At 35.8% G+C, this 16,702-nt stretch overlaps 2 protein-coding genes across 2 annotated transcripts; one reads left to right on the top strand and one right to left on the bottom strand.

Moving 5' to 3' along the window:
- The first annotated feature begins 7,363 nt into the window (after positions 1-7,363).
- On the top strand, positions 7,364-8,509 carry LOC113762216 (probable carboxylesterase 1). Its single transcript, XM_027305552.1, has one exon. It carries the CDS (start codon positions 7,419-7,421, stop codon positions 8,349-8,351), a length of 933 nt encoding a protein of 310 aa, XP_027161353.1. The 5' UTR covers positions 7,364-7,418; the 3' UTR covers positions 8,352-8,509.
- A 512-nt stretch (positions 8,510-9,021) lies between these two features.
- LOC113761482 lies at positions 9,022-10,022 on the bottom strand. The gene has a single exon (XM_027304484.1). The coding sequence runs from the start codon at positions 9,835-9,837 to the stop codon at positions 9,475-9,477; it is 363 nt and encodes a 120-aa protein (XP_027160285.1). The 5' UTR covers positions 9,838-10,022; the 3' UTR covers positions 9,022-9,474.
- Between the last annotated feature and the right edge of the window lie 6,680 nt (positions 10,023-16,702).

The following is a 16,702-nucleotide window of genomic DNA, read 5'->3' as shown; positions in this document are numbered from 1 at the left end:
GTACTGTCATGGAGTGAAGAGCTGTCATGGAGTGAAGATGATTTGCAGAAAGATCTCCCCAGTCTAGCTTGAAGAAAAGTGAAGGCGTGATCCATGGCACGAGGAAGGCGTGATTGATCAACTTCAAGGAAAGAGAATGCGTGATTTAGAAAACCACGCTTTCACTGGTTCATAACAGAACTGGTTCATAACAGAATTATGCTTCTGTTATGAACCAATGGGGCTGAATATTCTAGAATTCACGTGTCCTTAGCTCATTGGCTAGTTTAGAAGTTAGTTAGTCCGGGAAAACAATAAAAGCTGAGGAAATCTCAGTGATAGCTAAGTTTTGTCATTTTCCAATTAATTGTAAAGGAAGATTGGCTCTGCCAATCTCTCTTCTCCCATCACGTTTATTCCTTCATTTCTTTCCCCTTCAATCTCTGAATCCATTTTTTCTGTTCTGTATTCAATTATCGAATTAATATTGAGAAGTTGAGTTACCAGATCTTTACGTTCCCAATCCCATTCCATTTTTTGTTAAGCATTAGTTCACTGATTGCTGCAGAGTCTGTCACCACTGCCTTGAACTGGTTTTGTACCATTACACTTGAACATTTAAATGTATAAAAACTACGAAATAAGATCTTTGTTTCAAGAAAACAAGGAGAAAAAAAATACGCTCATACCTGCATATTTACAACAAAACAGTTTGCTCAAAAAATGAGACACCATCTGAACAAACTAGGAATACTGAAATAGACTTCTTAATTAAACTGAACTCTCCATTAATAAGCCTATACCAATGCACTGCTTCTCAATCCTCTTATTACAAATATTTCTAGGTCGGCTTGCCAAGCTTATATGCAGACTATACTATAGACTATAAAACATTTTTTGTAAAGGACTATAAAAACATTTGTTTTGCTATATATCGAATTGTTTTCATAAAGGTTTTTCTCAATTATCACTTGAAGTAGAATAATTTAGGCTGAATTTGGCATTCCGTTTATCCACAAAAATAACGAGCACACATGTGATATGTGCAATCCTATCAATTATTATGTTGGATTAGGAAAAATAATCAGCCCACTGAACATAAAAATTAAAATTATCGGAAGAATACATACAGTTGCATTTTCCCTCCTCCTCCATTCCATTTATAATTTATTTGATCCAAATATGTGAGAACGCTGAAAGTACAGTGCCAAGAGAGCTAGGTATCTTTAGGCCTGCCATCCATTTCTTTATATGTACGTGGCTGGTCCACTCTACCTCTTTATGCAGAATCATAGTGATGGAGTACAAAATTGAAAATTCAAGAAATGTTAATACCCAAAGAAAAAGGGTAAAGAATGTAGAAAGGAGGAAATGATTTCGTTGTTTCACTTAAAGAATATTATTTTAAGTAATACTCTGTCTTTTTTTTTTGAAATGGGAAGAACACACACACCCAACTAATTTAGACAAACGCAGGAGTTAATCGAGAAACCGGCCCTAAAGCAATCTAAGGGGGATCCACAAAGAACCACTGTTCAGCCAATTGATGACAGAACAGGGTCCCTGTGGACCTTAAACCCAGAATAAAGACTCCACGATCTTTCGATGTGGGATAGGAAGTCCTAACCCCCCCTCCCCCGCGCACACCCTCACCAGAGTTTGGTTTGTTTTTTCGAAACGGGAAGAACACACACACCCAACTAATTTAGACAAACGCAAGAGTTAATCGAGAAATCGGTCCTAAAACAATCTAAGAGGGACCCACAAAGAACCACTGTTCAACATATTGGTGACAGAACAGGATCCCTGTGGACTTTAAACCCAGAGTAAAGATCCCACGATCTTTCGATGTGGGATAATACTCTGTCGAATGTTGAAGTTTTGAAGTCTTGATGGAATGAAATTATAAAGTGTAATATATGAGAGTTTAATATTCATTAACTCATTCTGGGTGCCAATGAAGCCAAAAAACAGAGAGCAAGAGCAGTATGGGAAAAGAAAAGGTAAGGAACTTGGTGGTTATATAAGGATATTTTCCATTTTAAGATGGTGCTATTAACTAAAATCTTAGAATGAATTGGTATTTGGGTCTCAACTCGAATTCGACTTTGATAATTACCAGAAAAATTTTGTCAATAAGGTAATCATTAAATACCAGAAAGAACAATTGAAGGAGTTTTACCAGCTAGGTAAATTCCAAATGGCAATAAGACTGATTTTGCTAAAGAGTTCACCTACGTATGCAGTGACTGAAAATCACTATATTCTTAAGTAAGAGACACAAGCAAAGGAATACACTTTAAATGTCCCAAAATATTTATCATGTTGGAAAAGTCAAAATACCTTTTAATCTCTTTTTTCAATATAGTCCTTCTTTATAATCATATGTAAATTATCACTCAAATTTAAAATTTGAATTTATGAGGGTAAAATTAAAAAGAGATGTACAAACATCACAATCAAATCACTATTTTTAAAAAGTTGATTTGACAAAATAATTGTGAGTATCTAAAATTAAGGCATCTTTTCAGTTAGAGGTCAAAACCTACAACTCAAAAGGGGGATCCTCAGCCCACCGATCAGGAGGATTGAACTGAAATACAAAACCATAAGACTGGGCCAAAAACTTCGCGGACTAATTGAAATCTTAAACTCGGATGTCAATGAGCAGCTTGTAAGTAAATCTAGACTTTTAATAATCAGGCCACTTTGGATTTGAGGTGGGTTCTACTCTTCTTTTCAGCCCAGATTTTAGACAGCGTAAGGACCCAATTTTAGTGAGGCAGGATGAGGTGTAGCAAATTCAAGCGTCAGTAGAAATTGAAGAATCTAATTTTCATCTTGTAGTCTCATCAGATGTAAAATTGATTTGGGAGAATTAAATTGGATAGTAAGATGAAAGAAATTATAAGTAAAAGATAATAAATATAAGACCTCTCACTTATAAAAAAAAATGTAAAATTGTTTTAACTTGACGTTAGTTTTCACTATTTTAAATTTTTGACATGTTCACTACTAAAATTTTTAGTAGGATTTCTTTCAAGGAGTTTAGGATAATATATCATGTGCTGAACATTGAATTGTTCTAGCTTGTAAAAAAGTTAGTTTATTTTGTACTTTAAAATATTAGGTTTTAAGAAATGCAACTTTTTAATAATAGTGGTTTGATTGTAATATTTGTCTTTTTCTTTCTAATCTTATCCTCAAAAATTCAAATTTTGAATTTAAATAGTAGTATGCATATAATTAAAGGGAAGGACTGTATTGAAAAAAGAGACTAAAATGCACTTTATTTTTCTCAACACGACAAAAATTTAAGACTTTCAAAATAAAAAGTATGACATTTTTAATGGAACAAAAGAATTTTTCAAGTCAATAAGCATTATGTACTCCATCCAACAAACGAGTTGTTGTTTAGTGGGGGCATTAGTGCGCTTTTGTATGGACATTATTCATTACTTGATGATGATTGTATGGACAAACTCAATAATTTACTAGCGAGCTTTTGTAGATCATTAATGCTATATTTTTCTGGTCTTTTTAATTGATCTTTTGGTCATTGCTTGTTACTACTTGTTATAATTATTTCAATATTGTGCAGTGCTATTGACAAAGAACCTATTGTGATTGTGTCCTCAACTAAAAAATTTTTCTACTGCACCTAACCCAAGAGCCTAAGTTAATAACGTAACGTCATATTACATCAGCAATGTGGGTTAGGCTAATGTCATAGTATGAATGATGTTCATGACTCAAGACATTTGAGTAACCATCAAGTCCACAAGTGGAGACATAGTCCAGATTAACCCAAGAATTTCTCTTCATCTTATTTTGGTAGTAGTTTTTCTAGAACATGATTAGGTAACTTCTAGCATTTAAGAATCTAGCAAATAACATGCCAAATTCTAAAATAATTATGTGTTCTTTATTTAATTTCTAGGCACTTTCCCAAATTTATTTTCGAAATTGGTTATGCTTTCTTCATTGGTTATCTAATGCCCATTTTGATATACCTTTTCTTCTATTATATGAATTTCCACTTTCTCATTTTTGGCCTTTTCTTTTCCAAATAACTTTGAGCTATCTATTTTTAAGTAAAAGTTTGAGATGAAGTCATTCACATGCAAATTGACATCACATAGAATAAACAGAAACTGCAAACTAGCATGAAGCACAAAAATGGCACAGAAAACCAACTATTTCTGGAGTAGTTGGCCACCAAGAGAGTTTTAAAATTCTATTTGGGTGCAGGTCAAGAGATTAAATTCCTTGTCCTATATTCTAATATCCAAACTTTCTTGGAAATGTCATTAGCGGGTGCGTAGGCATCCATTTGGATCAATGATAGTTCAGTCCCTTCAAACTTCTTCAGGCCCCCTTTTCCCTAATATAGAATAAATATATATCCATTGTGTTTAAAAAAAGAGCAAAAATGTCCCAGAACCATTGCCTCTAGATAGCGGGTTGGTGAAGTGGGGCACAATGAACACTTTCAGCCAATACTCTGACACTTGTAAACAAAAGCTCTTCAATTTTTTTTTCTTGTGAGGTCATGATATGCTGCCTTGAAATTTTAGGAAATCCTTGGAATAGTAGAAGAATCTCTTCTACAAAGAACTGAAGAGTAAAGAATGTTTAAACACTTTTCAACCACTAAAAACTGAGCATGATTGCCACCTCTCATTTTTTCATCCCAAAAAACGCTTGTTTTCTTCTATCTGCCATGCTTTCATCAATCACGCTGTGTCAAGTAATACAAGGAAGCTTTCATCAATCCTCAGCTTTTGAGGTGACGTGTTGTAGGTAAGGGGAAAGAAGAGTGAGACGGTGGCGCTTAGGAAGTTGGAGAGTGAAGCTTCTCTTTTCTTCGAGGGAATCTTGGATGGTCTCAACAAGGTGAGTCCAAGAGAGGTGGTAGCCGTCGAAAGAGTCGTGGACTGTATGATTTGGTGCAACAGTAAAGGCAATGCGGTTGGAAGATTTAAAGGCTTAGGCGGCAACAAGAGGAAGAGAAGTAAACAGAGTTTAGATAAAGGTTAACATGGCGGTAGAGATCATTAACGTCAACTCCACAATAGCTATTGAATTCTGGGATTTCAAAGTGGGCATGTAGGCTGAAGAAATCTTGGAGAGATTCATAGAATGAGTGCAGGAACGAGAGGAGTTGGGTTGAAGAATGTTTTGGAGGACTGTGAGAAGGCCTAGCAGAGACCACAACTATGACAATATCTCTATATTAATTTTCTGATGGAATTGAGGTTTTGTCTTTGTTTGTTGATGGAATTGGCGGGTTTTATATGCAAAGAGAAAAGACAAAGAAAAGTGCTGGAGTTTGCATGATATCGTAGAGGGATTGTTTATGGCGGAATGGATTAAGATATGGTGAGATGGAGCCAAAGACAGAAGTCTGAAAGACACTGTTTAAGGGTTGAGAAAAGCAGCAGTAAAGATAAAGCAAAAAAGAAAACAGAATGGTCTACGTCTTTGTTTTTCTTTCATGTAGTGAAGCTGAATTGGAGTCACGCCATACTTTGTGCCCTTGAATTCCTTTTTATTGAGTGAATAGATACAAAAAAAAGGAATGACTCTTAAGTCCAACTTTGTTGAGTAAACAGCTGAAGTTATAGTTGTTGTTTCAGCTCACGATATCATGCCTATAATTAATTAGGTTTCTTCGCCTTTGATTTGCAAAATTAATAATGTGGTTGTTGGTATTTGTTTACTAGTCTCTTATTTCGTCATCCTCAAGAGGAATCTTTTTTGTAGTGCTTGGTCACCTATAATGAAACTCTATGGTAATTTGTGACTATTGTTGACGCATGACATCATAAATATTGATTTCAATCTCAATGGCAAGTTTTCTGCACTAATTGTCTCTTTAGGAAAGACTTTTGATGATATTTTAGAATACTTTTTCCACTTATCACAACATTGAAATATGGCACACTTCTTAAATTTTTAAGACTATTTCTCAGCTACTTATTGGTCGAACTAAGCTAAGCAGCCTTGGGCATAAGGTGTGTTTCGCGAACAGAAATTTGAGTTTAGTAGAAAGCATGAATGATGGACACCACGTCTTATCCATTTTAGTCCTTATCTAATGTACGATCATTAGTCCCAATAGGAATGACAGACATGAAATTTGCCAAGAAAATGAGGAGCACATCTTGGACATTACAGCAGCTGAGGGGATTTGTTTCACGACAAACACTAAATTAATGAAGATTTGCTCAAAGAATTGAAGAAGGTGAGGAGAGACATGCAATGAAGATTGAGATTGACTCGAGACAAGCATATCTTCAGCGGTACGTAGGAGGGAGGAGGAAGAAAGATATGCGTTCTTTTTCTCTCTCGTATTTTTTTTTTCCGTTTCAATTTGGCTTTAATTTGGATCTTTTTCTAGAATGTGGGTAATGAGAAGTGAAAGTGCCCAAATTTGTGCATCCGACCCTCAGCCCCCTTAATTAGGGATCTCTTTTACCGGCTCTCACTCTAAAAATTTGATATTTGTAACAATTCACGTGATTTTGTTAATCTAATCCTACAGCGAAATCTATTTGGCTATTCCCTCCTCTTAAATATTACAAAACCAGTCAGTGCATCAATAACGAGAAATCACATCAAATAAAAATCGATAAACCCTAAATCCACAATCAAAATTATTCTTAATCCTCTCAGCATCCAATTTTTTCTGTCACTCTTTACACCCTTTTTTTAATTTGAAAATTTGTAATTGACTTAGAATTCTAAAAAATCACTTTCAAATTACTGTGATTTACTTGACTTGGAATTCTAAAAAGTCACTACTCTTATGATGAAAAAAAATTTGTTTGCGGATGTCAACTTTGTTACAAATGTTAAATTTTTAAAGTGAGACCCAGTAAGGAAACTCCTTAAGGAGGCAAAGGATCGGATGCACAAATCTGTGGGCAATGGGTTTTGGGTATTGGAAAATCACTTAGTTTAGGGGTTTTGGTACTTGAAATTACAATAATTTCAATACTGCGTGCTTGGTCCAGTATAATGAGAATTGAATTATTGGAATCATGCCTTAAAATTTGGCTATTCATGATTCCCGACCAAATTGAAAAAAATTGACCAAAACTCTCAGTAATGGACCCTCTAGGCCTCTACCCATTATTTCATTTCCCTTTCCAATTCCAAAGCAAGAACAAAGCGTCCCCTCATAGCGGTCAACCAGATACTATCAATGGGAGTGATTACCCTCTAATTCCCATTGTGGGGGTCCAAAACCTCCCAACCAAACGGTGGTTAATAAATAAATTGAGTCACGTGGTGTGCACGGGGAACGAGAACGACGGAAATGGTCTTGGAAGCCACCGGTGTCCTGATCTATTAGTTAGATACATCCTATAAGCGTAAATCACAAGTCCAAATACTTGCCTCCGTCCCCATCTCTCCTTCCATCAATTCCAACAATGGACTCAACCCCATCAACCGAGGTGCTTCACGACTCCTATCCTTACTTTCGTGTATACAAGGATGGCCGGATCGAGAAATTTGCAGAGTTCCCCTACAGCCCGCCGTCAGAGGATCCCCAAATAGGCGTCAAATCCAAAGATATCCTTATTCCACCAGAGAATAACGTTTCAGTCCGCCTTTACCTTCCCAGAACCACCACTCCTGATGAAAAGCTTCCCATCATAATCTACATCCACGGAGGTGGTTTTGTGATTGAATCAGCATTTTCTCCTCTATACCATCCCTACCTTAACTCCCTAGCAGCTGAAGCCAAGGCGATTGCTGTTTCCATCGAGTACAGACTAGCCCCGGAGCATCCTATCCCCGCATGCTATGATGATTCTTGGATAGCATTCGAATGGGTTCTTGCACATGCTAGTTCTGCACAGGGTCCTGAAGCGTGGATCAATAACCATGCCGATTTTGCTAGAATCTTTTTGGCAGGTGACAGTGCTGGAGCTAATATTGCACATGATGTAATGGTCAGGGCCAGTGAAAAAATTGGACCGGGGGATGAAGTAAAGATCGCGGGGATGATTTTGGTGCATCCCTTTTTTGGTGATGGTAAGCCTGATAAGATTTTCTCCCGCATAGCCCCAGATAGCAGCATCAGCTGTGATGATCCCAGGTTGCATCCTATGGCGCATCCTGATCTGTTGTCGAGGCTTGTTTGCAAAAGGGTCCTGGTCTTAACAGCGGAGAAGGATTTCATAAGAGAGAGAAGTTTGCTTTACTACTGCGCATTGAAGAAAAGTAGATGGGATGGAGAATTGGAAATGATGGAGACTGAAGAGGAGGGACATTGCTTTCATCTGCCTAACCCAACTTCTGAGCGTGCCAGGGTTTTGATGAAACGAATTGTTACGTTTATCAATCAGGACCCCTCGTAAAGGATCTCCCACCAAGAGATCTATTTTCAATCATTGAAGAAAACAAAAGGGAGAGATAGAAGCTGTAGCTCTCCCTCCTTTAGTAGAAGTTTAAGAGATTTGCCGAACTCCAACTCCAATTTCATAACTTTTGTCTCACTTTCTGTAATGTTCTTGTAGTAGAAATTTCTTTTATTATTTTATTTTTTTTTCATATATTGTTTTTTGATTTGTTGTTGTTTGCTTTTTATCTTATACATTTTTTTTTTCTTTTTTAGTTGCTGAGGAAATTCACGAAGGATGGATAGTAATATGATATATTATGAGAAAGTGGACGGGTACGATAAGTGACATAGAAGATTTGTTGTGACCATAATAGGTGAAGTGCATGTGTGGATGTGTAAATAATTAGACGTCAACTTCCATTCCAAGAGGAAAAGCCTTTAACCAGTCGACTATATAGTAGTAATCTGGCTGGTTTGACTTGTGGGCATCATTGTCATTTCCCATTTTATTTCTTTAAAATGCCAAAATGTCCCACAATTTTTTTTGATTTTTTTTTCCTCTTATAAGGTAGGTCAAAGATGAAAGTTGTTGCCCTTCTTTGACTTTCCTCTTATGAAGGTTGTCGTTTCAGTTCACAAATTCTCTGGCTACAAAGAGGTCCTTGAATATTGAATGAGAAAACGTATACAAGAAGAAGTGCAAAAGCATGCCACACAGCCACAGAAGATACAAAACAAAAGGCACAGTCAATATAATTACACAATGCCCACCCCAGTTGGCCTAACTATAGGAGCAAAATTCTTCATCGTTTTCGCTAAAGTTGATTAATTACAGAACACAAAACCTTCAACCTTTAGCATGGTGGTTCTCTTCCAATTTCCAGCAACTACTATAAGTGGCCATTCATTAACCATTCCCCTATTACTGCTATATACTAGAGGGCAAAAGAAGTACATAGAAACTCAACCAAAGAGAGAAAGAGATTGACAAACTCACTTCTCAATTGTCACCCTTGCCTAAAACTCAAAATATACATTGCTGTGACTAAACACTACAAGATTTTTCACCAGTTTTCCCCATGTTGCAGATATTCCCACTTAAAATCATGATCACCACAATCCAGGAGAAGCCATCTTCATCATCTGCTTAGAAGAGGGAACCACCGCTCTCTCAAGCCAGATTGGTAAGAAACCATGAAGAGAAGAATCACAAGAAGCAGACCAACACCCCATGGAGTTCCACCAGCCCTGTGAAGTGAGTCTTGATCAGGAATTGGTAAATAAATCCAAGACCTGTCAAACGAAGAAAGCAGGTGCATCGCTAGAACAAGTAGTAAAGGAGAAACCACGAGGATCAACTTAATCTGATCAAACAAGGGTTCGAAGATATTCTCATAGTTGATGTACCATGTGAAACTAACAAAGGTGAACAATATCAGAAGGAAGAAACAAAGGTGTAGTGGCAAAGTAGGCTGAGAATGAGATGAATAGTTATCAGCCATTTTTCTAGCCAATTTAGTCTTAGCAAAGCTTAAGGATAAAAGGGTTTGGAGATTATTTGCTGACTGAGCTAGGTGAAGTGTGTGTGACGGTTGGGATGTGAAGAGTGAAGATCTGTCGAGCTTTGAACATTGTTTATATAGCAACTCAGGAGTTGTTTCTTTTTCTTTTTCTTTTTTTCTGTCAAAACTGAGGAGTTGCTTAGCTATGCCAACAATTCAATTTTCTTTAATTGCATAATCCAAGAAGCCCACTTGAGAAGCCGGAAAAAATAATGGAAAAATAAGCTTTGGGTTGGTTTTACTTTGGATGCAATATAGGATCCTTCGCTTTAGTTTGCCAACATGATGTACAGCAGAAATGGCCGGTGAGATTGTATGATTTGGACTTTAGATTCGTACACTTGGAAAAAGTTTTAACTGCTGAGGAGCTGGCATCTGTCACCGGCCAGGACCAGATCTTGAGTGAGAGAGGACCCCATTGTCTATAATTTAGTTGCTTACGCGTAAGCCAAGACCAACAAAGATTGGTGTGGGCAATTACTCACTTAGAGGTGGGTGACCATCACATAGTAGTTTTAATATGAAATGGCAGAAAAATTACGTCTTTACAAAAAAATCTTTAACCTACCATCTTGGATAGATATATATAGAGTAGGAATCTATTGGTAAATAATTGTGGTTAAGAAAACAATAGTCTTGATATGAAATGGCAGAAAAATTACGTCTTTACAAATAATCTAACCCCTTTTAGAAAAAATCTTTAACCTACCATCTTGGATAGATATATATAGAGTAGGAATCTATTGGTAAATAATTGTGGTTAAGAAAACAATAGTCTTGACTTTTCTGATTGATATTATCTTGCGAAAGATGTGACAGGAAGTCGGTAATTATTCATCTTCTTAGTTTTACTCGAGAAAGAAAAACAGCAATTGTAGTGAAACCCTTGAGCAACAAAAAATGTGCTTAAGGTTCATGGTTACATTTGTTTTAGACGATGTGAATGAAATGGAGAAAGAGACAATCAAGCTTAGGTCAATTGAAACTAGGAACAAATCTAATTGTCGGTTAAACCACTACAAAAGCATCTGACGTCTCTCTGATTGATGTGAAGCTGAAAGCACAAAGAAAAACTAAAACCCTACATTGATTAACTACTTTAATCTAACTTTTTCTAGTCAAATTGGTTAGTAGGGGAAATGGGGCTCCACTTACTTCTCTTTGGCTCTAGATCATCCCCTCTTTAGATGATGACTAAACCTTGCTATCTTTTATGCTGGACCCAACACTTTAAATCTAGCTTGCTGCATGTTGTCATGATCTAGTGTTACCTAGATCAAGTTCCACACAAGACTTAGCCATTGAGGAAACCATTGTAGACAAAAGGAAAATCTGCCAAACAAAAATTAGCTCACTCGGTGAGACTTGTGCATGTGTATGTTCTAGGTACTAGAATACAGCAGCTCACTGAAGAAAAATAGTGTATAGCTCCGAGTCTGATGCAGTAGATGCATTAATTTAACTGTTGAATTATTGTAACAAAACAAGAAAAACAGGTCCCTCTAGTCTCGTTGCCTACTAATAACTTTTGATTAAGTCAACATGATGGCAACATCTATTAGTAAATGCACTATGCAAATTCGGCTCTTTCTCTTTTATTCAACATCATAACTTCAATTATGTAATTCTTGATGAAAGATGAAAAAGAATCAAGGAAAAGATTGTGGTAGAGAGATTCTCCTCGCCCATACTTAGATATTTTGGAATGATTGTTCCATATCATTAAGCAATCATAGCTTGGAATAGTTGATCTTTATTAATTGAATTGGGTTTAAAGAACTAAATTTTTTTTGGCATTAATTTAATTATTACTTCATTCTCGAATACACCATATACTTCAATTCATGATTTCGTTGTACTGAAGTACTAATTTTCCTGGGCCCTTGAGAGATCTAATCTGGATTTCTCTCGACGGTTCTTCTCTTTTAGAGTCTCCAGTGATCTGATGCATCCCTCAAAAGGGCATTTAGAAAGAGCAGTTAGCCTGCACGATCCAAACAGTGGCCCCAGCACCTTTTTTTTTATTTAATTGGAAAGAATGTCTCCAATTAGAGAGACCACATTGATTACTTAACGTTCTTTAAGGATTCTGAAACAAAACTAAGTCCGACCTTCTTTCTTGTTCGTCATGTCCACAGATGCTAGAATTTGATGACTGGTAATACGGTCGTAGACATTTTTCTTTTTTTCCTTTTTTTGGGGAGGGGGTGGGGGGAGTTAATACGGATAATTGGATAAAAAGTTAATACAAATGTTGAGGTTTGTATGACACTTAGATCTACTATTCAGTGATCAGATGATGGCTCTTAAAATCTTTTCATTGTGAGATTCAAAATTCGAATCTTGAGCTGATAGCTGGGGATGAAAAGGGTGCTAAGAGGGGGTGGGAGGAGGCCAAAAAAAAAAAAAAAGATTCCACTATTTTAGATAGAACGAATTTTGGTGCTCCCATAAGATGCTTCTGGAAATATGTCAACTTTTGAGGAGATAATTATCCAGGTAACAAAGAGGTTCTTCACTTGGAAAAGCTGCCCTAGCTAGCCAATTGATCAACTTGGTAGTAGACGGCACCAATAGTAGTGGAGTACTAGAGGAAAACTGCACAAGTCACGTAAGATATGTCTGTCTGTAAGCGCAAACAACTAAGGAAGGTAACCAATATGATAAGGAAAAACAAATAGCTCGGTTTTATATAACCTGTGATGAATGTTGTTAATCCTGCCCCATGTATCACCAGGATCATAGGTGAAATTTTCGACCAAACTTGGGACTACAAATGTGGAAGAAATAAGAGTAACTTAGTTGTAGAACTACTTACAATTGCCATGGTTATTGGGGGAGAAGGGACAGCAACGGTTGCCGGAAGCAACTGTTCCTGAAGGTTTATGGCCAAAATTTGGCTAAAAAAAATGTAAGGTCCAAATTGCATCTTGTACATCGTTTTTTACACTATGTGTGGAGTTTTTAAAATTTTGTTTTTATAGTAACACGTTATTGAAAGTGAGTTACACCATATACATATAAAATTATATCTTGTGCATTTTACACAAAATCGGTCCAAACGGTTTTGTGACAAACCGTTGGAGACCCTTATCCGTTATTTGGTAACACATCTTTTGTCAGTATATCATGATTGATGTTGAAGCCGAGAAAAGATAAAGATAGTGAGGGGGTGCTTTATTTAGAGAAACATCAAAACCATATATATCTTAATGGTGGTATAATGCCATTCCACTACTTTAACCATCTTTTTAGGCTTGAACATTTAAATGTATAAAAACTACGAAATAAGATCTTTGCTTCGAGAAAACAATGAAAAAAAAAGAGAGAAAAGGGCTCATACCTGCATATTTAAAACAAAAGTGTTTGCTCAAAATATGAGACATCATCTGAACAAACTAGGAATACTGAAATAGACTTCTTAATAAAACTTAAATCTCCATTAATAAACCTATACCAATGCACTGCTCCTCAATCCTCTTATTACACATGTTTCTAGGTCGGCTTGTCAAGCTTATATGCAGACTATACTATAGACTATAAAACATTTGTTTTTTTGGAAAGGACTATAAAAACATTTGTTTTGCTATATATCGAATTGTTTTCATAAACGTTTTTTTCTCAATTATCACTTGAAGTAGAATAATTTAGGCTGAATTTGGCATTCCGGATGTCCACAAAAATAATGAGCACATATGTGATATGTGCAGTCCTATCAATTATTATGTTGGATTAGGAAAAATAATCAGCCCACTGAACAAAAAAAATAAAATTATTGGAAGAATACATAAAGTTGCATTTTCCCTCCTCCTTTTTTTTTTTTTTTTTCGCGGGGAGGGGGAGTGGGGGTGTATGGATGAAGGGGAATACTAGAGATTCCATTCCATTTATAATTTATTTGATCCAAATATGTGAGAACGCCGAAAGTGCAGTGCCAAGAGAGAGCAAGGTACCTTTAGTTCTGGCGTCCATTTCTTTATGTGTACGTGGGTGGTCCACTCTAGCTCTTTTATGCAGAATCATGGATGTTTATTTTCTATTTAGGGGTTTTGGGTTAGTAGACACTACTACATAGTGATGGAGTGCAAAATTCAAGAAATGGTAATACCCAAAGAAAAAGGGTAAAGAATGTTGAAAGGAGGAAATGATTGTTGTTTCACTTAAAGAATATTATTTTAAGTAATATTCTGTCGAATGTTGAAGATTTGAAGTCTTGATGGAAAGAAATTATAAAGTATGATATAAGAGAGTTTAATATTCATTAACTCATTCTGGGTGCCAATGAAGCCAAAAAACAGAGAGCAAGAGCAGAATGGGGAAAGAACAAGGTAAGGAACGTGGTGGTTAAATAAGGATATTTTCCATTTTAAGATGGTGATATTAGCTGAAATCTTACAATGAATTGGTATCTGGATCTCAACTCGAATTCGACTCTGATAATTAACAGAAAAATTTTGTCAATAAGATAATCTTTAAATACCAGAAAGAATAATTGAAGGAGTTTTACCAGCTAGGCAAACTCCAAATGGCAATAAGACTGATTTTGCTAAAGAGTTTCGCTCCATTTGGATTAGTTGTTTTTTGGGGGTGTTTTTGAAATATTTTACTGTAACAGTGAATATGAAAAACTTTTACATTTTTTGAAATATTTGATATATTGTATGAAAGAGATGTTTTTAAAATTTTTTTATTTATGCATTATGTAATATTATATTTTAAAAATATGCCAATCCAAACGAATCATTTTTAAGTAAGAGACATAGGGATGGCAACGGGGCGGGGTTGGGGGGGGGACCCCTCCCCTATCCCCCGCCCCGCTGCCTACAAACTCCCCCCGCCCCCCCCGTCCCCCGCCTCCCACTCCCCCGCCCCGCCGCTTCCCCGCGGGGTTAATAAAATTTTCCCCGCTGGGTTAATAAAATTTTATTATAGTTAAATTTTAATAAATAATCAAGTACTAAAATATCAACACATCATCAAGTTATTATTCATTTTAATTTTACAATTGAAACTCATAAAAATAATCAAACAAAAGTTATTTGAATACAATCCAACATGATGAAATAAATACAACTAAAATAGTTAAGTTTTCACTTTTGGTACACAATACAATCACATTCATTGTGTTTGTGCTTTTTTTTTGAGAAAAAAGTGTTATTCTATTAAGTGTAATTAGAAATTTAGTATAAATGTATTAGTAAATTTAGTATAACTAATTAATAAATTCTATTAGTAGACATGTCTAATTATTCGTATAATTGATAATATCAATTATATTACATACACTAATATACATTATATAATACATCTAACTAATAATATCATTATCATAAGTTTATAACTAATTAAATTACATATTATATTATATTTTTTTTTTTGCGGGTGGCGGGGCGGGGGATGGGGCGGGGGTATACTCCCCCGCCCCGAGAGTCCCCCGCGGGCACTCGCCCCCATTGCCATCCCTAAAGAGACACAAGCAATGGAGTCCAAACTATTTTTCAGTTAAAACTCAAGACCTAAAACTCAGAAGGGGAATCCAGAGCCCACCGATCAGGAGGCTTTTGCTAAAATACAAAACCATAGGACTGGACCAAAACCTTCGCGGGCTAATATTATCAGGCCACTTTGGATTTGGAGTGGGTTCTACTCTTCTTTTCAGCCCAGCTTTTAGACAGCGTAAGGACCCAAATTTGGTGAAGCAGGATGAGGTGTAGCAAATTCAAGCGTCAGTAGAAATTGAAGAATCTGATTTTCATCTTGTAGTCTCATCAAATGTAAAATTGTTTTGGGAGAGTCAAATTGGACGGTAAGATGAAAAAAATTATAAATAAAAGATAATAAATATAAGACCTCTCACTTATAAAAAAAATAAAAAATAAAATTGTTTTAACGTGATGTAGTTTTCACCATTTTAAATTTTTGCCATGTTCACGACTAAAATTTTAAGTGGGATTTCTTTCAAGAAGTTTAGGATAATATATCCTGTGCTTGAACATTAAATTGTTTCAGCTTCTAAAAAAGTTAGGTTATTTTGTACTTTGAAATGTGAGGTACGCTTTTAAAGTGTTTTTTGTGGAGAGCAGTACTTTTTCCGTCCCAATTATTTTGTTATATTTAAGGAATGCAACTTTTAAATAATAGCGGTTTGATTGCAATATTTGTGCTTTTCTTTCTAATCTTACCCTCAAAATTTCAAATTTTGAATTTGAATAGTAATATGCATATAATCAAAGGAAGGGACTGTATTGAAAAAAGAGACTAAAATGTGCTTTATTTTTCTCGACATGACAAATATTTAAGACATTTCAAAATGGAAAATACAACATTTTTTTAATGGGACAGAAGAATTTTTAGAGTCAATGAGCATCATGTACTCCATCCAACAAAAAAGTTAATGTTTAGTGGGGGCATTAGTGCGCTTTTGTATGGACATTATTCATTACTTGATGATGATTGTATGGGCAAACTCAATACAATTAAGGGACTTAATTTACTAGCGAGCTTTTGTAGATCATTAATGCTATATTTTTCTGGTCGTTTTAATTGATCTTTGATAATTGCTTGTTATTACTTGTTATAATTATTTCAATATTGTGCAGTGCTTTTCACAAAGAACCTTATTGTGATTGTGTCCTCAACTAAACAAATTTTCTACTGCACCCAACCCAAGAGCCCAAGTTAATAATGTGACGTCATATTACATCAGCAATGTGGGTTAGGCTAATGTTATATTATGAATGATGTTCATGACTCAAGACATTTGAGTAACCATAAATTCCACAAGTGGAAACATAGTCCAGATTCA

Source organism: Coffea eugenioides, chromosome 2 (assembly GCF_003713205.1).
Source record: "Coffea eugenioides isolate CCC68of chromosome 2, Ceug_1.0, whole genome shotgun sequence".
NCBI lineage: Eukaryota > Viridiplantae > Streptophyta > Magnoliopsida > Gentianales > Rubiaceae > Coffea > Coffea eugenioides.
Note: the sequence above shows the minus strand (reverse complement) of the source record. Positions and strands in the feature narration are given on the sequence as shown.